At 38.6% G+C, this 16318-nt stretch overlaps 1 protein-coding gene across 1 annotated transcript in view; it reads right to left on the minus strand.

Moving 5' to 3' along the window:
- Nucleotides 1–9207: 9207 nt before the first annotated feature.
- Nucleotides 9208–16318, minus strand: part of VAPA (VAMP associated protein A) — a 31327-nt gene continuing 24216 nt past the window's right edge. The window contains exons 4-7 of the mRNA XM_019473339.1: nucleotides 15939–16042; nucleotides 13988–14068; nucleotides 10903–11079; nucleotides 9208–9992 (exon numbers count right to left, since the gene is read on the minus strand). Of these exons, the coding sequence (XP_019328884.1) occupies nucleotides 9834–9992; nucleotides 10903–11079; nucleotides 13988–14068; nucleotides 15939–16042 (521 nt within the window). The 3' untranslated portion in view covers nucleotides 9208–9833. The remainder of the gene's footprint in view (nucleotides 9993–10902; nucleotides 11080–13987; nucleotides 14069–15938; nucleotides 16043–16318) is intronic.

The following is a 16318-nucleotide window of genomic DNA, read 5'->3' on the forward strand; positions in this document are numbered from 1 at the left end:
AAAACCTGGTTAGTGGGATGTCGGCTGACTGGTTGCATCACACAGCTCTTTTAAATGAAAATGTTGCTGAACAGCAGAAATTTAGTCTAAAATCAATCTGTTCCCTAACTAATTTTGTTTTAAGGGAGGGACCTTCTTTGTCCTTGAAAAGCTCTGCATTATTGTGCCAAATAATAGGAAATACTGTTCCTTATTTTTGGCTGCTGAGTGGTTTCTAATTTGGCTGGACATAAAAACTTTCTATCAGAGGAGCATTTTTCATGTTTGCTGCCTCAGGTGAATCATGCCTCCAGTGGTGAGTGTCACGTATAGCTTTTGAAAACACAAAAGGCTAAAACCATCTTTGATTAGTTAAAAGAAATGTAATATTTTTAACTTTTTGTCTGCTGAACGGTCACTCTCCCGCCGGCTCTCCTCCAAGGTAACAACGGTAATACGGTCAGGGGAGCGGGGGGACCAAAACCAGCCGAGCTTTGGGGTTCAGACCCCTTTACCGAGAGCAGTAAGCAGCAGAGCTCAAGTTAAAGAGAGGCGAGGCGTGCTTCCCTCCGTCTGATTACGGCAATTAATTGAGACCACTCGAGAGGGCAGGGTAGTAACTACGGAGCAGAGGAGTGCCGGCGAGGTAAGAGGGTGACGCCATCGTCTTTCATGAAAGACAGAAAGGATCACCAGACCCTGGGGAACTGGGCAAATTAACAGAAAACACGTATTGGTCCCGAAGCCAGTTTCTCTGCTGAGCCCGTGGTTTTAGCACACAGAAAATAAAGCACAGACACATCTTTTAAAGATATTTTACAAGTTCTCCCTGACGATCAGACTAACACGACAATTTCATTCCACGTGATGCTCTCTCCTTACCAGAGGAGCACACCATCCATAGGAGCGGCAGCAACAACAGGAATTACAGGAACTACACTCAGAAGAAGTCTGAAGGTACGCTTTCAAGAGTTAAGAAATGCCAAAATGAAAGTTTGCCCCTGCAGCCTTCACTGCAGCCCGTTCCGCACGCCCAGTGCCATACGATCAGGGCAAAACTTTCTGAACCTATACAATACACACTGAAGGAATCTCTTCTCCACACTCCGTAAGGGATACCGGGGAAATGATTGCATGGTCTAAGCTGTACCAACCATTTCTGCAGGTTTTGTTTTAAATGAATACTAGAAGGAAAATACTATTACTAAACTGTAAAGTTTGCATTGCTTCAACATATTCCCATCTGTCCAAAAAATTTATATATAAATGGCAACTGGAAAACATAATGATATATATACATACAGCCCAGAGCTAAGTATTTTATTCATAGAATTACCAAAATTTTTAATGAGCAGTATCAAGCATTCACTAAAACTTTTCTAAAAGCTACGTAAACTCTCAAATACACTATATATGCTAAAAAATACCACTACATTTTGACAGACAGTCTACATTTGACACAGTCTAATTTTAAAATCTTAGTCTACTATTGGCTCACCCTATTATAAGAGCAAGTGCTGTAGCTTCCACAATTCCAACCAGGACTAGGAGACAACTATCAATGCATAGCTACATGAAGGGGAGCACAGAGGACTTAGTGGCCATCGGGCATGAGACTGGGAAGGTTTTCCTATAAAAAATAGCTTCATTTCTTTAAAACTAAAATGCTTTTGCATTGACAGCTGAGATCTTTGCACTTCACAAAAGCAGTAGCAAATGGTTCTGGACATTGGAAATTCACCTTGTGTCAGCATCTTCCTGCTTAAGCCTCCTGTTTCTCTTTGAAGGTCTCTAATACTCGCAAAGGCTCAGACTGCATTTGGGAGAGGGTTTTGGACAAGACGGCTCCATTTGGCAAGAATGAAGGAAGTGTTTCTGCACCCAGTTGCTCTGAAAATTAGCAATTTTAAAGGAGCTCAAAAATTAGGAACAGTTAAATGAGGAAAACAGATTAGTAGAGGCAACTGAAGCAGTTACAAACATATGATACAACGTAAAGTCCTACAGTAACCCAGTCCACTGTAACCACGTTTGCACACAGGCACCCCAGAAAGATTTCTGTTCACAGATCAGATGTAAATACGAATGTACACAGACACACACAACAGTTTTGCACAGCCCTATTATTATGCCTGCCCACAGGGGATTTAATGTTTGTGTGGCTCACCTAACGAGCAGTGCTGCATGCACAGAGCGCCGGAGGACTCGGGTCATGCGTTGCTCTTTCCCCACTGCACTCTCAGAGCAGTAGGCAAGGAGATCAGGAGGCCCCTGTCCGTACGCTGCTGGTTACGTTGCTGAAAATGTTTACTTTTGATTAGTTGCTTCATTTCTACACCTCTAGTTCCACAAATGCAACTTCTACATAGCTCTAGAAGTGGACTCATAAAACCACAATTAGCTTATTTTTTTAAATTACTGCTCTAATAGAATTTTCGAGGTCAGTTACAGCTCCTCTGAAGATCAGATTCCTTCTCCCACCCATTTGCAATCATTAAATCATTAGTATTTCCGAAGTGCCTGAGCAGAGCAGGTTGGAGAAGTGAGGATGCATACACGCAGGGTTATACTTTCTTCCAGCTTTTAGCGTTTCTCACCCCATTATTCACCATTTTCTTGCATCACCTCCTTCCTGCCCTGAGGTAAATCAAGCTCCTGTCCCACCCCACACCCCCTCCATGAGCTTACTCCAGCGACAGCTCGAGTTGTCCCCCGCCATGCCTGCTAACCTGCTCCCTTGTAACACGCTCGTCTCTCACCCACACTGCTGACAAGTGCCGGGCCACCGCTGGCAGCTGCCAGGGTGTTTGATCTATGCCCATGCCGACAGCTTGGCAAGCACGCCAGCACTAACTGGTCAAACAGCAGCAAGCAGGACAGGTATCTTTCCAGCTCACTGTGCAGGCTTGCCCTGGATGGGAGCACCAATTTAAATGTCTGTCATCTCAGCTCTAATTTTCCTGTAATTGGAGGCAGTTGGTATCTGTGAAACATCAACCTCTCTATCAAATGTGGCTTTAATTAGATTTCAAATTCACACAGGGAGAAGCAGCACAAAGATGCTGCAATCACATAAACCTTGTCTCTTTAAGAAGTTATGTTTTTCCACAAATACGCTGACCTTCCTTTGCCATTGTAATCTGGTTCCTGTAGAGGCAGGATGAAGAGATAATTCCACCTAATCAGGAAAGCTCTCTGTTCTGATTTTCTTGAAGCTGGGACATGAAATGAGAGGCCCAAGGGCTAAAGTATTTCAAGGTATGACACAGGAAAGTGATGTCTGAAAGCAGTGCCATGAAGTTGAAGGCTGCAGTGGAAATCCGAGGTTAGACAATCCTGGGGATGAATACAAGGAAAATCCTTCTCCTGGCATTCTCCTGTTTACAAGACCGGTCACCGTGTTTGAGGCTTTACACCCCGAGGCTGGAGAGAAAGCCCTGTTCCTGGAGAGGCCACAGCAGTTTCCAGCATTATGTCTGGGGAGGAGGCAGCACGTACAGACCTTTCTAACAGCCTAGCTGTCCTGGGAAGACACAGCCATCAACAAAGCCATTTCTGAAGCAGTTCATCTCGCTCTTCTCATAGAATCATAGAATCATTTAGGTTGGCTGGAAAAGACCTTTAAGATCATCGAGTCCAACCATTAACCTAACACTGCCAAGTCCACCACTAAACCATGTCCCTAAGTGCCACGACCGTCTCTTCCTACCATACTCCCTTTTTCTTCACCTGACACCAACTGCTCCCCAGCTCCCATGTGAGATGTGGGACAGATGTCTCATACTTATCATTTCAAAATTTTAAACTAACCTGAGGTGATTAAGGCAATCAAGGAAAGTTAGCCACTGCGTGAGCTTCCACCTTCTATGAACCATGCACTTCATTATCAAAGCTGCACTCTTTAATACCTCCGATTACAGCTTTAGAGGGCTGTGTCTCTATTTGACCCAGGGTTCAAGTTTTGTTTTCTGTGGACTTTCCTCCTAAGCCTTTCCAAAACATGGTTCTATAAACTGGACTGTCCTACATAACGATTTAAAGCAATGCCTCTCAACCATTAATAGAGCACAATCTTTATAATTAATTACTAGATTCTCATTATTAATATTCCTCAAACCAGCCCTCACACCAGTGCAGAGTGTACTGCAGTTTGAAAAGCAGTAATAACAGCAAAGCATTTACTCATTTTGAGTGAAAACACATCAGTGGATTTAACCTCTGTAAGAGTCTACTATTGCTGGAGCACCTTTGCTGGCAGGAGCCAAACATGTTTAGGTTTTAAAAAAAGAAGTCCTTGGCTCGTCTGAAGAAGTGCCTCCAAAAATCAGAGTGTAGCTGTCTGTATCGTCTGTATTTGGACTATCAAAGTAGCAATGGAAAAATATTTCGCCACTCCCATGGGCAGGGCAATATATACCACCACCAACACGGTAGTTGTACAGATTTAGGACTGTTTGTTTTCTTTTACTTGAAAAGTACAAACAGCACTGGCTCTGCAAAAAATTTTTTGCTACACAGACATGCTTTTATGTTCTAAGACTACAAACACAACATGCCCAAATGTTTAGCAGCATCTTTTTCCCCCTACTGTCTTTAGCAGAGGTCAGGCATTATAATCCCAGTGAGCACAATCCACAGTTAAACACCTAACAGCCACATTTTCTGCCTGTTTTAACACAGCTTCAGGAACAGACAAGACAACAGCTGTCTTTAGGAACATGCTTTAAAAGCCTACAAAAAATTTCCAAGCAACATGAAGCAGCATTTTGGAACACACACACACACACACCCCCCCCAAAAAAAAAAAAAAGGACTTGAACAAGGCTCAAGGAAGGCTTGATGAAAAATGGGATGGAGTATGTGCTAGAGAACAGGGGCTGTGCCTGAACCATCCCTTCCCAATCATTTGTCCCAACACTTGTGCCTCAGTTTCCCCATCTCGAAAGCCAGGATAAGCCATCCTTGCAAGGCAGACTGAGACAGTCACAAAGATTGCTATTTAATTACTACCCACTCTGAGAACAGCCTAGACACCAATCACCAGTGACAATCTCTCTGAATTCACCTATGCATGTGAACCTGCACCAGCATTAGTAGAAAGATAAACTTTCAAGAACATCCTGAAATAATTATTCCCAGACTATGGCAAGTTGGTTTTTTTGCAGAACTTGGATGATAAGCAGACTAACTTAAAAAAAAACCCAAAACCAACAAACAACTCAAAATACTTTTTTCTTACACACAAGTTTAAAAGGTAAGAATTAATAACTATTGCAGTCACCTTTCAATTTTTCATTTATTTCAAATGTCTGAGCTCAGACTGCTTAGCTATAATAATAGCTGTCTCACACCTCTGTGCCTGGATACCGTAACACCCTTTAAATCTTTTCTAAAGAAGGGGGAGGGGAAGAGCAGCATTCCACTACTGCCAGCAACAGAAGTAGCTACTGTATAAACAGGGGTTCAATAACCTGCTGGCAGTGTTATCAACATTACATAAACTGGTACCAAGCTTTAAATAAAATGGCACTTTAACATGGTGGGAGATGCTTATACCACAATTTAGTTAAAACTTTCACCCCCTACAAATTATATTTTATCCAAATCGGTTCCTAGATCCAGTTCACCATGCAAACACATAAACCCTTGTCTCAGGAAAATGGGAAGAGGCACCAACCTTACCATCTAGCAGTAATGAGAACGCCAGATAAAAGATAAGAACCAACTGTTTTGCTTTTGCACAAGACCTCATTTCTACATAGCTATTTGTCACCTAGAGGGCAAATAAATAAAGGTGACACCACCACACTACCTCTGCTTACGCAGCCCTATCAGAATCAGGAATTTCTCTTAAACATACACAACCTGCATTCAAAAAGAAGAACACAACAGACCAACTTCGATCATATACTTGGTTACATTATTTGAGTGCCCCTAGAAAAGAAGTTCAGACAGGAAATAAAAAAAATTGGTCTCATTTAATCGTCATTAGTTTCAGTCCTTCCTACAGGAGCCCAAACCCTTGTGAAAACTGACTCCTGTATTTAGCCTCCCCTCTCGTCCAACATTAAAGTGTGCCACCAGACTAAAGCTGCCACAGAAGCTCAAGATCAGCAAAGACAGAGCCTCCCGGCAGCAGCGGTCAGTGCTACACACGGATGTGCCTTCCAGGACACACCCTGCAGAGCCATTCAACAGGAACCAGCGTAGAAAGCAAAGCGGTGAACTGTTACGTTCACAGCCACATGGCTAAGAAGACGAGCTACAGAATTTCATCCCACCTGTAAACACGAAGAGCAGGGCATTTCAGTATTATAGTAAACATTTATTAGGGTTGCTCTGTAACTGTGTAGCTCTCATTCCATCTTTTGCCACAGACTGAAGCAAGTGTTCACCCTGGCAAGTCAGTTCAAGCATAAATACCTAGGGACTCCAAACAGGAAAAAGAAAACTCTTTGTCACGACAACTATTACAAATCTGACAAACCATCAGCATCATCAGTGTTGCCTGGATTCAGGCGCCTGCTCTTCACTCCAACACTGAATCTTCATCCACGCCAGCTTCACGCTATTTACTAGCAGTACCTCAAAGCAGGGCAGTTACACCACCTGCGAGGTGGACTAGATATATCTATTCACCATCAGCAGTCTACAGAATGTACATAGTCAGGGAGAAGTTCCAAAATAAAAAGGACACTACTACATTTTTAATGGTTTATTAACACTTCAACTTTTAATATCTTTGAAGAAGGCCTGAAAGATAAGTTTTGCTTATTGACTTTGTCTTTTCCCCTTTGGCAAAATGTCACCTTCCACCTCCTCCCTCCACCCTCTCTCCTCCCAAAAGGATAACGAAGTTTCAAGCTAGTGTTTGGTTGCTTCTTATATGTAAATTGGCTTCAATCATAGCAGCAGAAACATGCAAGCCTGGGCAATAGTGTTTGTCAACAGCTTTTAGAGAATGAGTAGAAGTGCACAAATAACTTGTGCGTTGATACAAATAACTTTTTCTTAAATGAACTTCATATACGTATACATTTTTAAGTGGCTTAAATTTGGTGCCCAGAATTACTACAGAAACCATATCTTCTAATTAACTAGGCTTTTTTTTTCCCCCTGAACCATCATACTACCCTTTTATAAAGTGCTATATTCATAAAAACTTTAAAATACTACTTTGATACTGTGTACTTGTTCCATCTTGCCCTTCTGAGAAATCAGAAGAGCAACCTGCAATGCATATTTAACTGAAGTTACGCATTTAGCCTCACATGACTTTATGGGCACTGTTGTCCGATCATATCACTAGGAACAGTGGAGAGACTGTATTTCCCTGTGCTTACATACACAAGTAAGCAGGCAGACAAAGCAAGAAGTTCTAACCATTTCAGGAACAAAGACAAACGATTTAATCCATATTACATAGTTCACTGAATACAGTTGATCTCATCCAAAGTGACTCCTGAGAGCAAAATAGTTTTAGCATTACATTTTATATACAGCTATGAAGGGATTACTGGAAACCAAGACAGTCTCCTTATACCATTAGTAAGTACACTGGTTACGAGACTGCTGCACACTTTCACTTTGAAAACATTACTTAAACCTTGACCAAGTTTTACCACCATCTGTTTGTTATTTATGAAAAAAGTTATTTCAATCTGATTTTATCGTTATTTTTACCTTATTTCTGCTGCCAGACATCAAAACCAAGTCAGCTGCATTGAGCAGTAACTCCTTTTTCTGCTCTCAAGTCCTGAAAGTGCTAGCTACCCTTGAAAACCTCCGTACACTATGCTGTAAACATTTTAACATCTTCCAGAGGATTTTTTTTTTCTTCCCCTTCAATGCAGGAATGACTGCTCGCTCTGAAGCAAACTACATCCTGCACACTATTGCTTTTGTTATTTTCCACGTAATCAGTTTGGAACAGGCTATGAAAGTTTGATGCAGCAACATTCTGTTAGAGAAAAAAAATCAGGAGAATTACACCATTCTGAACCAGAGGAACCAAAATAATCAAGACCTTAACATAGTTTTTCCAGTCACTGGGATGGAAGGAGACTTGAATGCAGACACTGGAACAAGTAATTGGAAACATCTGTGCTTGCATGCTTAAGTGAAAAGATAAGCAGTATTTGCATTTTCTTCATCATCTTCCTTGCACATATGCAAGATTTTATAAAAAAGTTTATCACAGAGAGCAATGACAGAACATGATGTAATTATAATTTTCTTTTTTAAAAAAAAGCACTAGAAATCAAAGGCAACCAAGATAACGTACATCTTCTCCAGAACATTTTTCTCAGCTACATAAGGTGCGCATATACCAAGGTCTAACACACTTAGCTGCACCACATCAAGTCAAGCTGTCCAAGAGCATACACAATTTTGCTTACAGGAGTATATCCCTTCTGCAATTTTTCAGTTTACAAGTAATTCCCTGTATTGGATTATGCTTAGTCAGAAGTACAGATAATATTTTGTTCCAATACTACTGTTTGTTTTTATGACATATTCAGAGATGAGGCAAGACATAAGATTAAGTGCAGGGAAGCATTTCAGACCCCCAAAAAAATGCATTCTTTAAAACTTAGCTATACATGGTTAACACAGGTAGGTCTGCCAAGAGTTGCATAAAAATGATTTTCATTTTCAAAAGGTGAGCAACTGAGGCTCACTCAGCAAATATCAACTCTTCTGCATCATGGAATTCACTATGGGTGTCTGAATCATTCAAATTGCATTTGTATCTGCTAAAACAGAATTACAAACAGAGTAAGTTAGCATATGTGAATTAAGTACCCTTATGAAAACAAAGAATAATGTTGACTCCTGGAAGACACCCAGAAGATCCAAAGATGGAACAGAAGGTTGATTATTACACTCCCACACAATCCAAGCAAATTGTTAATATATTGAAAACATTCACATCTGATATTTGTACCTGCTGGATATCCAAATTATTCTGTCCCAAAACAAGTTTGATAGCCATCCTCTCTGTAGCTGAAAGCAGCCAGAAAACAGTTCATTTTTTTAAACAAATGGAATGGAAACTCCCCCCCCCCCCCCCACCCCATTCACACCCATCATGTCTAAGCCAGAGACTTAAGCAAATAAACTTCAAAATAGCCATTTGTTACAAGTAGCAAATTACCATGAACAATGTACTTGTTAGGAATCCCTTCTAAAAGTACGACACACACAAACAGGCTACCCAGCAGAAAAATCTGTTAACAATTTTATTTCTTTTGTAATGTTAAATATTATGGGACAGGACTGTAAGGATGAAGAACTCTCAACAATGCCTCACAAGGGATAAGAAAGAAATTCTGCCATGATATTAGCAAAGTAAGGTAAGGAGAAAATTTACACAGTAAGAGGCACCATTTCCCCCAGAATACCTCTTGTCATATTCCTGAATGAGTGGGATTAGCAATCTAATAAATTGTTTTTCAAGAGGTAACAGCAACAGATAAAATTTTAAAGGATTATTAAAATAACATTTACAAGACTCTGAACAATTTTTCAATTCTTATTAAAACCACAGAAAGAAAGAAAGAACAATTCTTTATTTATGAATTTTCATAAAGGACTGACTGTGCAACTGACACCTGCTATTGATGACTTAATGTACAATTTTGTCCAGTAGCCGAACAGTTTGTCTTTTCAGATTGTGTTTTCTAACCGTGCGAGATCATTAAAGGCAAAGCCTGTTACGATGCTGTACACAAAAATGGCCACTTGGGCCATACTACCAATGAAGTGGTAGGTAAACAAATCTTTTTCTGGCCAAGAAAAAAAAAAAAAAAAAAAGGAAGCTGCATTTTGCATGCTTCTCTCACTCATTCTTTCTACAAGATGAACTTCCCTAGAAAGAATCCAATGAAAATGGCTGCAATTACAACAAGAAGTGAAGGAAGAGAATTAGAGCCATTATCTCTGAGGGCCAAAGCTGTGGGTGATCCAGATTTATCCGAGTGCGCTACCTTTCTGAGCCTCAAGCCTTCATCCTGAGGGGGTAAAAAACACAGATGGAAAAAAATTTATGAACACATCTTTTTTACAACTGTAAAAACTGAATTCAACAGCCAAATTTACTGGTGAACATTTAAATGAAGTTAAAAATAAAACAAAACACATTACACCATACCAAAATACAAACACAGCAAACCATAATATTTCAAATAAGGACAGGTAATCCACTAGTCTCTCTCCATGCTCTGGTTAAGAAAAATTCTGAAATTCTTGCCAGGCACAACAAAGAATCCTGCTTTTACTTACTATGTGTCAGAATTAAATAGCAGTAATTCCTTATTGTTAAGGAGAAACATCTGCTTTGTGTAATGTTTCTCCACATGTTCCGATGCCATCAGAATTACAGGTTTGGAGACATCATTATTTCATGGATCTTTAACAGTCACATGAAGTCACGTATTGACTAGTTACAGGTTACTGAAATGGCACCTTTACATTAAGGTACTAGAAAGTAGTGTCTGCTTACCTTCTCTGGCCAAACAATTGTTCTTGTTCACTAACAATTTGTGATACAGAATGTCACCGCTTTGGATCTCATTTACTCATTCTTAATGAATAATAAAGCACTTATTAAAAGCTACTAATTCGGTATCTCCGATTTAGACTTAAAGTAACTAAATAGGACCTTAAATAGGACCATTTCATTTAAGAAGAAAATTATGTAGCTTCAGTATCTCACCCATGACAATCACAAAGTCTCAATCAGTGAGAAGTTCAAAATATACAGTATATACAGGACAGTAAAATCATATTACAAATCAATCTTGACATCCTAACAGTTGTATCTACTTTCTGGAATACACATCTATTGGCCTAATTACAAACCAGACCTTTCAATCAAGAAGAGTGAAGCCACTTCAATATAAACATGGAAGCAGAACTTACTCTCAGGTGCCGATTTTCATCTGTCAGCTTCATAATCTCTGCTTGAAGCCTTTTGCACTCCTCCATTAGCTTCCTTGTTTCAGTATCATTAAGTGAAACACTATGTGGTTTTGGCATCGGTCCATCCTGCTTAGATGTATTCAGTACTGGGGCAGGTTTGCTTGCATCTATATCATTCTACAAATATTAAGAATGACTTGAGAATTTTACTTACCTAGAGAAAAATCATCCACAGCTTAAAATTTAAACAATCCAGCTACTAATACAGTTCAATGAATTTTATATTTACAGTGATCTGAACAAAGACTTCTTATCAGTTCAATTCTGATTAGCTCAAATATTAAAAACCAGGAGAAGATTGCACTGTTTACATTTGGTACTACATGCTACTGAGACAAACATTAATACATCAGCTGCTTAACACTGACCCAGCAGGCATTCAAAAGATGGTATAAAATACACCAAACGGCATTTGAACTTGAGGGGAAAAAATAAAAGGAAGAAAGTAATCCTGCAATAGTAAGAAACAAAGAAAAAAGAAAACAGGTTGTGTCACAGACTAATACGAAGTACGCATGGCACAAATATTTTGCACTTACAGCACCTCCTACTGAAGGAAAATAAAAGTATTGCACAACCATGGAATTTGAGTCTCACAGCATCTCTGAAATACACATTACTAATTTTGAACACAAGTGAAAAGTCACATGTATTCACAGCTGTGAAAAAGCCAAAAATAAAATTAAAAATCTAGTTCCCACAGCTCTGCTCAAAACATACAATGATCATAGAATCATAGAATCTTCAGTAGATGATGATCTTCAGTAGACATTAATAATACGATGGATTCAACTGTATAGCCCCGGTTAACATTTGTAAAAACACAGCATTCATACGGCAATACACTCAGAAACAGCTTATATTCAGATTCAGGCTTCTGTATTCCTACTTGCTTGGCTGCACAGCTATGTCATGTAGACCACCACTATACTGCATCTTTCATAACCAAAGTAGTCCAAGGTAAGTACTAAATGTAACAGAAAACCTATTAAAAGGTAAACACATCTATGTAGTAACAAAGCAACTAAAACAAGATGCAAGAATTTCTTCAGTTCCTGTGCAACTAGCAGTTATTTGGTCTACAGCATCTACTTGCATTTTACATTTTTTGCAATGCAGCCATACATAGCCTCAGAGCCAGATCCTGCTGCTCCACACAGGTACTCCTAACTGGATTTAAAAAGACCAACATATTTATACCACGAGTAAGCAGATCGGGTTCTGTTGCTTTTTTAATTGGTTTGCTGGCTGAACTGAATTCCTTTAGTAGCACTGAAACTTCACTAGAGACCTAAGACTTATCTCCTGGGAACAAACCTCCTTCTGCTGTTTGACCCCCACTGACTGGTTTCTTCATGTCAATCTTCTGGCTATGACTGGTAGGCACCTGAAGAAAGTCATTGCTGACTGGAGTGAAATACTTGTGTCCTGGTATAGACATATCCTGAGGTGGCAGATGAGGCTTACCCTCAGGACTTGGCAGATTTCTCATTGCCAGGTTTAAGGGATTGACTAAATCAACTGCTAAAGCAGTGTTTTGCAACCCTACGCTGCTACTCAGAAAAATACAAATATTACGTACAGTCAATATTTTGAGGATAACACATTAAAAGAAAGCACAAAAGGAGGTAGCTTTGTATAATCCATATTTCTCTCACTACATTATACATTTTATAAAATTAAACACAAGTGTAATTTTTCTAATATCTAAGATGTAATTTAATAAGAAGGTAAAAACACAGAGAGTAGACGACTAAATGCCTTGATAATAAATGCTTAACCTTTACAGTATTAGCATTTAACACACTTAGGCAGCTGACACCTGAATAAAAGTGACCCAACCCAAACCACCAAAAACATTATACTGATATAGCATCTGAAAAATATCTTTAACATGTGAATGATATCTTTAACACTCCAAAAAACATATTAAAAGAATGGTTGCAAAGACAGCTACTGGCCAGCTAGCAGCCTTCACTGAGACCCTTTAGGCATGTAAATAATGGGATGGTTTTTACATGCATGGATTCATGCTACTTTCCCCCAACATGCCTTACAGACTACTGTAAAAACTGGACAGTACTAAAAAGAAAAGTCAAGGCCATAAAGTGAATAAGGTTGTTTACAGAAATCCTACTTTAGCACTCTAATTCACAATGCTAAAAGCAGCACCAAAAAAAACCCAAACAAAACCAAACCCCCAAAAACCCAAACAATGCAGAATATACAGCATTAAGATTCCATAAATCCAAATTTCAAGTATGAGGGTAGAAAAAAAAGTTAATGCATAAGAATTTAGTCATTCTGCAAAACTTCTAGGTAACTGACAGTTAACTATTATTCCAAATATCAGGCAACACAAAACAGACATCTTCAGTCTATATACAATGAAACTGTCATCTCCTACTCAACTGGAGTAGATTTTGACTGAAGGCAAGAGCATGAAAGAGGTAGTGGGATTTTTTTTTTTGTCTGATTATGTGTCTTTAACACTACCTTAAAAAATGCATTTAGGATTCCCAAAGCATGCATTAATTTCTAATCAGTACTTCCTTTTCTAATTCAGCTGAATTAGAAAGAGAATTTTTAAAACTGAAAAGCATTTAGTACTTGCAAATGACGCAATTCACTTTTCACTATATGCAGTATTGAAGATTCTTTTTTTTAAATGTGACAGCAATAAAATGCTAAAGCAAATCAATAATAAAAATAATGAAATTATAATAATTTTTGGCACTAGGCTCCATTGGTGGAGGTTTTTAAGATGCAGTTGGACAGGGTGCTCCCTTTTCGATGAAAGGTGGGACCAGATGGTATTTCAAGGTCCCTTTCAACCCGGGCTGTTCCATGATTCTACGAAACCTTGAAAAGTTATATACTGAACACCCCTCCTGTCTAATTTAGTACAAATTCCTACAATCCATTTAATCAACAAATCAAAAAAGTTTAAAAAAAAATCCAAAACAAATTTCCGTGAGATCCTACCAGTCAGTGTATGACAGTTTCTTACTCTTTTCTTACTTACCAGTTTATCATTTTCGTTGGGCATTTCAAACACACATCTCAATTTGGAGTCCATTAACTCATCAGGTTTTGCTTCTTTCCACTAAGACAATAATTAATATAGTTACTTAACATGCCAGATTCATGCAAACATCTGAACAGTTCATAAGCTTGCTCTTAGTACTTGCCTCCTATATAGCTGAATACTGTCCTTACCCTAGCTGCAATTTTCAGACTTGCTTCTGAACAATGTTTTTTTGTTCACTTTGACTACTGCGAAGTAATGAAAGCTAGAAACGGTTAATTAAGTCTGGAAATGGAAATGAGTAAATTGAATGCAAGGATGGATCCAGAGGTTTGTAAGGGATAGAGAGGGGACAATACAGCGGTTCCTTTAACACACAATGAGGAACAAGTACCATCTGAGTCAGTTTAAGAACAATGTTCTAGCCCTATCACTCCTTGGTAAACATACTCCTTATGTCCCATCTTGGAAGCACCAATTTTAAACAAAAGATTGAAAGACACCTTTTAGCGGCTCTATATTTAGTTCCAGAGTAAATTTCTTTAGTTCTTCATATTTTAGATTTTTAACGACTTCCTCCTTTTACTGCATAATACATTACAATTTGGGCCTAGAGAATTTTTCAAAGCTGTTTATAAAAAACATTTTAAATTCTAATGGTTATCAATATATCTAAATAATTGTGAAATATGCTGGAATCTCTCTGCTCAACTGACAATTAACTTTCAAAGCATACACTTCATGTAGTTGCCTTAAATCTTTAGGCTCAGAGACTGCTCTGAGGTCTGCAGCAATTTTTCCAACAATAGGTCCTCTGAAGTTACCTTAAAATTGCAGGTCTTACAGACTAGAATATCCAGGCTTTTCATAACATCCTTCCTTTTTTTTTTTTGTTCTTTTTTTCAGTGGCGTTAATTGTACAGTAACTTGTAACTACAATTACCCATTTTCCACAAGATCTGTTTCTCAGTATTCTATACTTGAACACACTGAGAAAGCAGTTATTTGAAAGGTATTTCTAAAGTGGATTTTTATATCCTCACCAAATAGTTACGCTTCACTTACCACACATAACCAAGAGCTATCAGAGCATATTAACAAAAAGTAAACCAGACCAACAAGGAAAAGAGATGTTTTGTTTCCCCTCTCCTCCTCTGCCTTGAGTGAACATTGAACGTACCTGTGTAAACGCAGGCATTCCTTAAAACAGCCTCTAGGGACAGAAGCCTGTGCATCATTCCCCTCCACCTTAACATACATACTTATGGGAGTCCACGTACACCCTAAAGGGCATGTTATGACAACTAAAGGCTTCCTTCCCATTGCTGCCAGCTTGTAACATCAGAAAGAGGTGTCCTTACTTCTGAACTAACAAGCACAAACCTAAATATCTTCTTTCTGGATCTGTCATCAGAGCAATCCTGCCTAAGAATTGAATCTACAACATGTTCTACTAAAACAGAAAATAAATCTATCATTTGTGCTGTGTTTAGCCAGTTGGTACCTTGTAGAGAGATGTATCTTAGTCTTCCAAATGTTTTAATTCATTATAATCCCATTCAACATTTCACTTAAACACTTTTCAGACCAAACGCACCCATTTCATCTAGCTTCAGGCTTGTTGTTTAAATATACTCTTGATTCCTTCAAACACAATCTGTTTAACCCCTTCCAATTAGCTGCATATAAGGTAAAACATGCCCATATTTTAACCTTACCTTAGATTCACTACTATTTCCATTCAACCAGTTCACTAGGAGAGTTCTAAGAACTGAGCTTGTATTTAGTATTAAAAACCCTGAATCACATATGGAAGTCATATTTGTTCAGAGAAAACCCGATTCTTCTCCAAAAATACATTGCAAAAACATGATTCATTTACATTAAAGCCTGAATTTTTAAGAAAAATATATATATACAACAGTCATTTTACCCCATTTTTACTTACCACTGCCTCCATATCTGAAATATTTGGTGGTGCATAGGTTGTTTGTACCATAAACTTGTGTTTACTCTTCTCATTTGGGTCATAGTCAAAAGGCTGCAGCATTACTGTTCAAAAGAAAAAATAAAGCATAAAACTGATTCTACAGCTAATCACCGTAACAAGCATGCTACCCACTTTAGATGTGCTTCTCGCTGAACAGACACTGAAAGTTAAAATGCAAAGGCAGTGTTGAAAATAGAGCAGATATACATTGTAGCAACAGGTAACGAGAGGAAAGATCTTGAAGTTTTTCAGAGTCTGGTGTAGTTGACATGATTATTTCTGTAATTACTATAGCTAAAAGACATGTCATATACAAGTATGAACAAACAAAACCTGTA

Source organism: Aptenodytes forsteri, unplaced genomic scaffold (assembly GCF_000699145.1).
Source record: "Aptenodytes forsteri isolate BGI_AS27 unplaced genomic scaffold, ASM69914v1 Scaffold229, whole genome shotgun sequence".
NCBI classification, from domain to species: domain Eukaryota; kingdom Metazoa; phylum Chordata; class Aves; order Sphenisciformes; family Spheniscidae; genus Aptenodytes; species Aptenodytes forsteri.